We start from the raw sequence: 10,878 nt of genomic DNA, 5'->3' as shown, positions 1-10,878 counted from the left end.
AACGAGGGAACAACCAAAGAGGAAAGTCTGTATGGAGTAATATTAATACTCGGTACAGGCGGAGAAATCTTTCCACAACCAGCGCCCCTTCGGAATACGGCACTCGCTGATCTCAAACCAACCAAGCAAATAACATGACTACCTACCCAACCACCAGGCTTGTATATCTGAACAATCTCATACCCATGAAATGCTCTGCCGATCAATTTCTGATTGATTGATTGAATGAGCGCCGACTATGGGACTCGCACGACAATTTCCTCCTCTTTTGATGTGAACAATAACAGCATTGACCGAATCCCCTAAATGAGGAAAGGGACGAAGTAGGATTGATATTTGTGGATGGTAAAGCATCTTCATAGAAGCAGAGGAAGAACAACTCCCCTTGGGAATATAGTTGCCCTGTTTACTGCATCCCGGCCCAGTGTCTCTCCAAGTGGTCAATGATATGATCGATCCCCCAGCCCAACTTGACCCTGACGCCACGAAGAAAGTCGATGGCCGCTTCTCGCTCCTCGGGCGAGTTGAGACAATGTCCACACGCGTAGAGGATATGCGACGCCTCGAAATTGGCCGCGACGACGTGAGGATTACTGATGGCCAAGCCGATGCAGCGTTTGAGGTCAGCCCTGACTTTCTGCTCGGTCTCTCGCCACAGGCGCATACTCTCTAGCCCTCTGCGCCGGACCGTTTTGACAGGGTCACTCAGAGCAAGCAGGATGAGGGTCAGGTGGTAGTACATGAGCCCAATGACATGAGGGGCCTGGAGCATCGAGATGGTCGGGAAAGGGTTCCGCAATTCGGTCGTAGTAGGCTCGTTCCGCGCACGTGTCTCAGTCAAAGTTTCAAAAACCGGCAAGAATGTGTCGGGTTTGTCGTGATACCACTGCGTCGCGGCCTGCTGCAATGTATGCCAGTCCTCGACATCGGCGGCCCCGTGTTCGTTGCTTTGGGCAGAGTAGGCCAGAGTCTCCGCGAAAGTGAAGACGATTTTGTTGGCCCAGGCGTGGTCTGTGAGACCGAGAAAGACTGACGACCGCTTGTAGCAGCCGAGATTGACGTTCAAGGCGGTATTGCTTGTTAGTGAAACGTAAATACTCTGTCTCAGCACTAGCCACGCTGCCGATTCTCCCAAGCCGCCGTTGGCAGCGACTTCGCCGACCGAATTGATGACTCGGGAGGAGCCCAGCAGATGGCACATTCGATCCTCGTCTGTAACAACTCGTCAACGCCCCGCAGTGGACGTGCATGGATACGAATCCCTACCTGACATCTCTTCTCCCTTGCGCAGGATGACGATAGCCGCTAAGAAGTTCTCGTCGGGAGAATAATCCGGATCGTCCAGAAATCGAATCAAAATCCGTATGCATTTCGCCTGGTATTCTTCATAGTACTGATCTGGCACACCTTGAACACGACTGCGATGGATGGAAGCGGCAGCAATGATAGCATAAAGCAGCAAAGGGCAGTGAACTGCTCTCTGAGGGACAGTGGTAGTGAAATGGGAAACATGGTCAGTGACATCTAGTTGAGGTCCGATATTGTCGATGAAATGCCGAAGGAGCTCAGCTTCTGCTAAGTTGTTTAAGGGCCAAAGGGGTTTCGACTCGTAGAGAACGGCGCTTGTAGAGGGCGAGAGTATCTGGATCTGGCTGGACGGGGTGCGGTACTGCTGTATGGGGGAAACCAGGTATGTAGGAGAGGATGCGAAATGGGATACCCCTGAAATGCTGCCTCTCCCGAACGACAACGACCTCTTTGCCGTATAGGGTCCAACAGCTCCAACAATACTGGGTTCTCTAGCCGCATCAGCGCTATCGAGGGACGCATTCGCGGGATGTGCGAAAGCTCCCTCATCTTCGTCAACAACCACCGAAGACTGAGTGTCACTTGAATCTTCGTCATTGTCGTGACCGTGTACGAATTGGACTTTGGACCTCAGAATTAGCAGCTCCACCAGATGAAAACTAGCACAGGAGCTCACCCGGCGTGTGAAAGTCTACCCAGATATGATCACCGCCGTAGACAAAGGATATCTCCCGCCTACCCTGCCCGGAAGAGCGGGAATGTTCAACCACAGAATGGACAGCTTTCAGTCGGATTTGTTTTCGAGGAGGTGGCAAGCATGGCTCGTTTGCGGTCTCACAGCTCTCACATCTGCGCATGCCTTGCCCGGTGATGCCTGCATTTCTGCTCAGGATCTAGACATTGCGCAGGAGAGTGCCACTCACATTTACTGTGCTTTTGGCGGCATCGCTGGCTAGCATTATCGTTAGCTGCAGTCTCAGGAGTCGGGGAGGATTTCTACCATCCTTGTGAGCGCATAGCTCCTCATGTCTCCTTGGTCAAGGTTGTCGTCCTCCAAGGGCAGACATCGAGTATCAGAAGGAGGCAACTTCGGCGAAGATTTACTTCAAATAAAGGGCGGGTGGCTATGCCTACCCCACATTTTGGCCACCAGACCCTTTCCCGCGGTCCTATATCGGCTAGTGCGTGTGCGGAGGAAGCACCAGCGGACCCCAAGAACCATGAGTTGCGTTTTTGTGCCGAAGTTTTGTGCGGCGAGTCCCCGATGCGGAGTCTTCTTGGTAACTTCTTAAGGTCGAGAGTATCAGTGCCGGCGAAGTCTTAACTCCCATAACACTCACCATCGCTCAGCCGAACAATTTGAGTGGACGCCTTCATCCGAGGTCCAGGGGTTCTCGAGACCGTCTTTGGCATGACGGCTTGCTGGTTATAGGGCCATCTGCCCACCCACTGTCAGCGGTACTACAGCCAGGTGCAACAAGCGGGCCCTTGCATCAGGAGAGCTCTGCGAGTCGTATGAGGAATCTTTTGTCCGAAGCAAGCTTCATGTAACCAGCCGCTGGTCTGGCGGGATATCTCCCTACCAATAACATTGAGCCATTCTTGAGCCTGAATGTCAATTGTCGAAACCGATGCCTGGAAATCCTGGTTCGAGCTGTGGATACTTATTCCAACGACAAGCGCCGTTTAGAGTCCCCGTGGGGAACGCCACGCGAGTCGGCGGAGATATTCAACAATGATATAAAGGGCTGATAGTCGCATAGTCCTTTGGTTCCTTTCGCCTCTATCGACTCTGGTGGCACTCCCGGGTCACTATTTGTGTGATTCTGCTGAGTTGTGTTGACTTGGGGTCATTGTTCCCGCGCCACTCTTTCCAATCCGACAAAATGTCTGCTAACGAGAAGGAGATTGTTGAGAAGAGCGCCCAAACTATTCTTCACGAGGAGAATGTGCTCGACAAGGATATTACGGCCCTCAACACCATCGAAGAAACACAAACCTCCAGGGTTGTCTGGTTGATCGCCATCTGTGTCTCGGTTGGTGGCTTCTTGTTCGGTATGATGAATGACCACCGGTCCCCAGGCATGAAACACTTGCTCACCGGTCTTCTCAGGATACGATACGGGATATATCTCCAGTGTCCTCGTGACAATTGGCGACGACTTGGGCCACAATCTATCGTCCAGCGAGCAAGAGCTCATCACATCCATCACTAGTGGAGGAGCACTGATCGGGGCAATATTCGCTGGGTTGACGGCCGACCGCTATGGCCGCAAGATATCCATATATTGTGGTTGTGTCGTGTTTGTCGTCGGCGCCATACTCCAAGCTGCAGCCTTTAGTATCGCTCAAATGACTGTAGGCAGAGCTGTCGTCGGACTTGGCGTCGGTGAGTGTCCCTGAAACCCATATCGACTGTGACAGAGCCGTGTTCTACACCTCTGCCCTTGCCTTGTCGTCCATATCAATGCTAACAATAGAGCAGGAAGCGCGGCAATGGTTGTGCCTCTGTAAGCCTTTCTTTCTTTGGCCAACCTGCTTTGCGCTTAGCGAAGCCAGTTCCTGCCCAAATATCACACGCTGAGGAGAGGCTGACATCGTCACAGCTACATTTCCGAGATTGCTCCTGCAAAGTACCGTGGCCGCATGATCACAATGCAAACCTGTAATATCACAGGTGGACAATTCATTGCATACTGTATCGGAGCTGGGTTCGCCGAGGTCAAGTCTTCCGGCTGGCGATATGTTGTTGCGATCGGAGCAATTCCTGCCATCGCCCTGGCCCTATTCCTACCCTGGTGTCCGGAAAGCACTCGGCAGTTGGTAGCACACGGGAAGCTGGAGGAGGCTGATGCCGTGCTGGCCAGACTATATCCTCGTTCTTCCCCAGAGCAGCGTCAGGACAAGATCCGAGCGATCCAGCAAGACCTAGAGCAAGCCACTGAGCTGATGGCCCACAAGTCGCTGTGGTGGTCGTACAAACAGCTGCACGTCGTTCCCGCCAATTTCCGTGCCATGCTCACCGCGTGCTGCGTCATGGGAGTAAGCCAGCTGTGCGGTTTCAACACACTGATGTGAGTCTTTAGAACCCCCCTTTCATCCTGCATGGCATACATCTCACATAACCCACCTGCAGGTACTATAGCGGCACTCTGTTTGCTCTTGTCGGCTTCAACAAGCCTGTCGCCGTATCAATTGTGGTTGGGGCTTGCAATTTCCTGGGATGCTGTATCAACCTAGTCATTGTCGATCGCTTTGGCCGTCGGAAGATCCTCATCTTTACCGTGCTGGGCATGTCTCTCAGTCTGGTTCTCGCAGCTGTGGCCTTTCACTACATCCCAATCGACTCCAGTGACCTCACACTCGAGATCAACAGCGTAAATTGGGCTGGTATTTTGGTGCTCGTCACAATCATCTTCTATGTGGGCTTCTTCGGCACTGGGGTTGCCCCTGTATCCTGGATGGGAGCAGAGCGTCTCCCGCTTGAGGTACGTGCCATGGGTACCATGGTCATGACAGTTACCTGCTGGGGAACCAACATCATCATCGCGTCGACATTTCTATCGATGATGAAAGGATTGACCCCGAGCGGGGCTTTTGGCTTTTATGCTGCCATCTGCTTTCTAGGATTCCTGTTCTCCGTTTTCTGCTTTGCGGAAACCAAAGGCATGTCTCTAGAGGAAATTCGGGAGGTATTCAACCACGGTTTCGGTGTGGGATATGCACGGAGGTGGCAGAAACAACACGCCTTGGAGATCAAGAGAGCTGCCTCAACTGTCTAGTTGGAGACGAGGTACGAGATATCAGGCGGGAGTCGACCAGATGGGGGTAGCTGGGAGCCCAGCGCACGGCTTGCAGGATTGTAAAGCGTCAATGGCGAGCTTTGTGCAAAAAAACATACTGAGGGAAATATTGCCTTGAACGGCAGTGATAAAGTCTCGAGCATTGCGAGATTCTAGGCATGGGACGAGGTAGATCCTGGCAGGACAGGATCGGAGAGATTCATGGGGTCCTTAGTGGTCCAAGTAATTCCCAAAGTGCGCATGTAAAGGGATTACAGCTGGTGACTTGGCTTTCGGTGTAGTCTGCGTCTATTTTCTAGTTTGTGTGAAATGTCCAGAAGCACTTGTGATGCTGCCAACGCAAGAACAAGCTGTCATTGGAATATTTCTACTTGTATCGTTCTGCAATGTGGTCAGAGAGCTTGTTGAGAACTCGAAGCTCCTTTGTGAGAAGGGGGTAGAGAGAGATTTCTGGGCAGTGCAGCATTTGAGATAGGCCCGTTCTGGGTAAATATTGAGATTTGTTGGTCGTCCAATTATAGTCGTGGTGGTCGTGATGGAAGGTGAAACTGGCAAAATGCTGTTGCAGGCTGAATGCTCCGCCATTCATTTCAAATGACTGGATCAAATGACGCTCGGCATCCCAGCGAGCCAGGAGCTTTCCATTGCCAACTCCGCAGATTGGAACTCTGATATCAATCATTGACGCCGCCGCTTGAAATTCACCCCCATTGGGCTTTCAGTAACACTTTAGTCCTGCCCTTTCAAGCCGTCGCTAGAGATGCAGGCCTTCAAAGTCTGCGCTCCTCGGGCGCTGCGATCTGCGACTCCCACTACCTCAAGAAGCTATGCGACAGTCTCTTCTAGTTCACCATATAGCCAGACGCGGAATAACCTGAGAATCAACTCCGACACCAAAGTCCTCTTTCAAGGCTTCACGGGAAAACAGGGTACCTTCCATGCCCAGCAGGCAATTGAGTATGGAACAAAGGTTGTGGGTGGAACGAACCCGAAAAGCAAGTACCCTAAGATTTTGACGTAGAGATACGGCATACTGACTGCAAGCAGAGGCCGGTACATTGCATCTTGATCTGCCCGTCTTCAAGAATGTTGCCGAGGGAGTCAAGGAAACCGGAGCTACCGCAAGCGTCATATTTGTACCACCTCCAGTCGCAGCATCTGGTATAATGGAAGCCATTGAAGCTGAAGTCCCGCTTGTCGTCTGCATTACTGAAGGGTAAGGCAGCTCTTATCCTGTTTGACCTTGCTGACGACCTCAGAATTCCTCAACATGACATGCTCAAAGTTACCGACGCGCTAAAGACCCAAAGCAAAACACGCCTGGTTGGTCCCAACTGCCCTGGAATCATCGCACCCGGACAATGCAAGATCGGTATCATGCCTGGCTTCATCCACAAACGAGGAAGAGTTGGAATCGTCTCAAGATCAGGAACATTGACATACGAAGCGGTCAACCAAACAACCCAAGCGGGGCTCGGACAATCTTTGGTGGTCGGTATCGGTGGTGATCCATTCAGCGGCACCAACTTTATCGACTGCCTGAAGGTTTTCATGGAAGACGACGAGACTGAGGGTATTATTATGATTGGTGAAATCGGAGGCAGCGCCGAAGAAGATGCAGCAGAATTCCTGAAGAGCGAGAACAAGAAGAACAAGCCCGCAGTCAGCTTTATTGCTGGTATCAGTGCCCCTCCCGGGCGCCGCATGGGACATGCTGGGGCTATTGTCAGTGGAGGAAAAGGTGGTGCCGAGTCTAAGATCTCGGCCTTGGAGGCTGCTGGCGTCGTCGTGGAGCGGAGCCCTGCGATGTTGGGCAAGTCGCTGCATGCACAATTCGTCAACCGGGATCTGGTTTGATTGGGAGGCGTTCAGATCAGGTGTGGTCGGTGAGGAGAGACAACAATCTCCCAGGGAAACGTGCATGTATTTTTGAGACCGCGAACAAACCGCATGTGATAACATTCTACAAGGCTAATTGCCGGAGGAGCCTTTGAATGACCAGCTTCTGTACATGGGCTTTCCTATGAAACCTCTAATTTGCATCATACCTCCAATCCTGCGCCGTATGTATGCCTAGTTCCTCGCATACACTGATGTGCGTCTTATTTCATAGACCCAGTCACAATCATAGTGATATGGCGCCCCGCCGACTTGCCCGAACATGCAACCAAGCTTGAAATCCGCAAAATACTAAGAATCCCTGCTCTTGCTGTCAGTATTCGCGCCACAGGTAGCAATTCAGTAGACTGAGACTCACGGCATATACCGCTACCGCGATGAATATAGAGGCCGCGACTGCCCCGCCGTCTTCAGGATCCTCTTCCAACCCCATCATCATATGGTGATCCCGCTGTACAACCCGTCAATCAGCATGAATTTCTCATGATATCTTGTGGAGTATATTTCAGGTCACGCTCGTACCGCAAACAGGCTCCCGATGATGGAGAGGATGACAATGGCGAAGACCGACAGAACGGTGCTATTAAAGGGTTAGCAGTCTGCATCACATATTGATCTCAGGGATAGCACGAGGACTGACCAGCTCCATGCGTTCAAAGCGGACACGACGGGCTTCATATTGAGTTGTTTACGACAACCTGCTGTGACTGAGAAGGGGGAGTTTGCGCTTCGAGTCGGCACCGTTGAGCCGTTCAACGTGGTCGATGGTCACTCGAGGATACAGCCTGCGACAAGCCCTGTGCCACAAGTTTGACAACGGAGTAGGTGGATGTTGAGGAGGCCTTTGGGCTGCACAGGAGTGACGTGCGCTTCCTTGAGAGGTTGGACCTCTAGGTTTGAGGTTCCTCAGCGGCCAGCATCGGGACAGCTCGACGATGCGGAATGTACTGAGCGACTGGCCAATCAAACGAGCTGTTGGCTCCGACGGATCAACCTTATTCCATGCCGTTCTCAAGTCTCCCTCATGACTTGATCTGATGATCCATTCTCCTGTTCAGGTGTATCAACCTTTCAACCTTCCTTCACCGTTTCTAACTCCCGACGAACATTATCTCTTTGACATATTCTTCCTCTCCTACTTGGCTTCTTTATCCTTCCACTCTCCTTGACAAGAATGATTTAAACGGACCTAATTCAGGACACGATTCGGATTCCTCTCTCTAGATATCACATTGAAGACATACCAGGATTCAGCACGTGTCGTCTTACGAACTCTCTCGCCGGCTCTTTTTGACGCGCTTAAGCCTGTCAAGAGGCGCCTTCCGACTCATTCATGACCCGTAGTGATCATAGCTCAGACAGCAATGAGCGCTCTCCGCTCATTCGAGCCAGCAAGACCTCGAACAGAAATGACGATGTCCCAGAGCAAACGCTTGGACAGCAGAGGCGCCATTCGGAGGAGCCACGCCCACTCGAGGATGGGAGCTTTTCAGATGAGCGAGCCATGTCTGAGGCTATGGACTATGAAGAGTCTATAGTGGAATCCAAGGACGCCCTCTACCTCATCCTCCTCACGGTTTGCATTGGAGGCCTGCAGATCGTCTGGTCTGTCGAACTCTCCAATGGATCACCATATCTGCTATCTCTGGGGATGAGTAAAGCACTGCTTGCGTTTGTTTGGCTTGCAGGGCCCTTGACCGGCGTACTTGTTCAGCCCTATGTCGGAATTCTGAGTGATCGATGTCGAGTCCCATGGGGCAAAAGGAAACCCTTCATGATTGCTGGAACGCTGGGCACCGTTGCTTCTTCGATGATCCTCGCATACGCCCGCGACATTATTAGGGTTCTTGGAGGGCTTGCCAGGGATGCTCAGTACACTGGAGGTTACAAGACCGGGACCATCATCCTTGCTACAATCATGATGTGGTGTCTGGACTTTTCCATCAACACTGGTTAGTTCGTACTCAAAAAGGCTCATTCATGTATCTGACAGTATCCCAGTTCAAGCCGCCATTCGCGCTTTCATCGTCGACAACGCCCCTTCCCATCAACAAGAGTCAGCCAATGCTTGGGCTTCCCGCATGACCGGCGTTGGTAATGTGTTTGGCTATGTCTTTGGATATCTGAATTTGCCGCGTTATTTCAGCTTCTTTGGGAACACCCAGTTCAAAGTCCTGGTTGTTCTCGCATCCATTGCTCTGAGTTCAACTGTCTTAATCAGCATCCTGGCCATCAAGGAGCGCAATCCACAACTTGACCCTCCTTCCAAAGCAGATTACGAATCAGGCGGGTTACTATCCTTCTTCAGACAAGTATTCAGTTCCATGAGGCGCCTGCCACCTCAAATCCGCAAGGTCTGCGAGATACAGTTCTGTCAGTGGTTAGGATGGTTTCCTTTTCTCTTCTACATCACAACTTACATCGGCCAACTGTACGTTGATCCGCATCTCAAACCTGGGCTTTCGGACGATGAAGTGGAGAAGTTTTGGGCCAAGGCTACTCGGATTGGGACGCTTGCACTGTTGACCTATGCTATCGTCTCGTTCTCGTCGAATATAATTCTGCCTTTCTTGGTTGTACCCACGTACAAATCCAACGGGAGGCATGATGCCGAAGAATTTACGCGACCAATCACTCCGACCTCCCCTATCGGCACGAGATCACTAGAGTTCCCTTGGAATGAACGGCCTATACTAAGTCGCTCTCAGACCAGCTTATCGATGAATCGGTCACTCCCTAACCTTGTCCCCAGCACGTCGCCCGATAATCCTAGCGGTCTGAGGAAGTGGTTGGACAAATTGCAAATCCCAGGGTTAACCTTGCGACGAGCATGGTTGATGTCTCAACTCCTCTTCACGCTATGCATGTGGAGTACTGTGTTTATATCTACACCGTTGGCAGCATCTATCATGACCGCCTTGGTCGGAATCTCCTGGTCACTGAGCCTTTGGGCACCATTTGCATTGATCTCGGCCGAGATTTCACGACGTGACGAAATGAGACGGAAGAAGCATCGGCAGCGACTGATGAACGGAGAAGACCTTGACGATATCGATGATAAAGAAGCAGAGCAGGAGGATCAAGCTGGTATTATCCTCGGACTGCACAACGTGGCCATTAGCGCTCCACAAATTCTGGCGACGTTAATCAGCAGCGCCGTTTTCAAACTGCTTCAGAAGCCCCGAAACGAGCCGGGCGATGTTAGTGTGGGGTGGACGTTGAGAATTGGTGGACTCGGAGCACTGGCAGCCGCGTTCATCACTTGGCGGATGAAAGAACCTGTGAACGAAGATGATACAGAGAACTGATTTGCGGGGCGGTATCATTCGGTCGTAGGTCGGCCTGCTTCGCCAGTGGTCATTGTTTAACCCTGTTTGAACATCCGAGTTGGAGCGAGCAGACCATGGGATTCTTTCTTTTCCGAAACATCAACATGTTCTGGATATACTGCACTTTTTTCATACTAGCACGAGGTTCTGGTTGTTAAGGGTTGGCACATGGAGGACTGAAGGGGTCAGGGGGTTCTCAGCGGCATTATGGCCGTAATCTAGGGACGGAAAGGGCATTGTATAGTGTTTGGATACATCTGCAAGGGGTCTCTTTGGCACAATCGCCTTCTCTTTTTCAGTGACATGTCCTTGGGGCTCAAGACTCATTCTGGATGGCGCCCTGCACGGCTTCATGTGACGGCGGGTTAGGTGCTCGGCGGCAACGACCTGTTCTTGTCACTTCCAACCAAGCTGGGTAACAACGCTCGGCAGAGGAGATGATGGATCTCGTTGTGACTGCAAAGTGATGGATGGAGAATGCGTCCGCGCTGTATTATTCATGGTCAGCATTCCCCCCCGGGGGGGGGGGGGGGGGAGGG

At 51.8% G+C, this 10,878-nt stretch overlaps 4 protein-coding genes across 4 annotated transcripts; 3 read left to right on the top strand and 1 right to left on the bottom strand.

Moving 5' to 3' along the window:
- Nucleotides 1-406: 406 nt before the first annotated feature.
- On the bottom strand, nt 407-2,721 carry AYO21_06448 (hypothetical protein; the record flags this gene model as incomplete). The annotated part of the gene is made up of 5 exons (XM_022656408.1): nt 407-1,212; nt 1,267-1,929; nt 1,985-2,182; nt 2,443-2,595; nt 2,649-2,721. 5 exons carry the CDS (start codon nt 2,719-2,721, stop codon nt 407-409), a joined length of 1,893 nt encoding a protein of 630 aa, XP_022511196.1.
- Nucleotides 2,722-3,194: 473 nt separating this feature from the next.
- Nucleotides 3,195-5,090, top strand: AYO21_06447 (hypothetical protein; the record flags this gene model as incomplete). Its single annotated transcript, XM_022656407.1, has 5 exons — nt 3,195-3,363; nt 3,422-3,697; nt 3,794-3,818; nt 3,915-4,382; nt 4,445-5,090. 5 exons carry the CDS (start codon nt 3,195-3,197, stop codon nt 5,088-5,090), a joined length of 1,584 nt encoding a protein of 527 aa, XP_022511195.1.
- A 781-nt stretch (nt 5,091-5,871) lies between these two features.
- Nucleotides 5,872-6,968, top strand: AYO21_06446 (hypothetical protein; the record flags this gene model as incomplete). Its single annotated transcript, XM_022656406.1, has 3 exons — nt 5,872-6,088; nt 6,159-6,327; nt 6,371-6,968. The coding sequence occupies 3 exons, from the start codon at nt 5,872-5,874 to the stop codon at nt 6,966-6,968; spliced, it is 984 nt and encodes a 327-aa protein (XP_022511194.1).
- Nucleotides 6,969-8,514: 1,546 nt separating this feature from the next.
- On the top strand, nt 8,515-10,318 carry AYO21_06445 (hypothetical protein; the record flags this gene model as incomplete). The annotated part of the gene is made up of 2 exons (XM_022656405.1): nt 8,515-8,962; nt 9,012-10,318. 2 exons carry the CDS (start codon nt 8,515-8,517, stop codon nt 10,316-10,318), a joined length of 1,755 nt encoding a protein of 584 aa, XP_022511193.1.
- Nucleotides 10,319-10,878: the final 560 nt, after the last annotated feature.

Source organism: Fonsecaea monophora, assembly GCF_001642475.1.
Source record: "Fonsecaea monophora strain CBS 269.37 chromosome Unknown Scaff45, whole genome shotgun sequence".
NCBI classification, from domain to species: domain Eukaryota; kingdom Fungi; phylum Ascomycota; class Eurotiomycetes; order Chaetothyriales; family Herpotrichiellaceae; genus Fonsecaea; species Fonsecaea monophora.
Note: the sequence above shows the minus strand (reverse complement) of the source record. Positions and strands in the feature narration are given on the sequence as shown.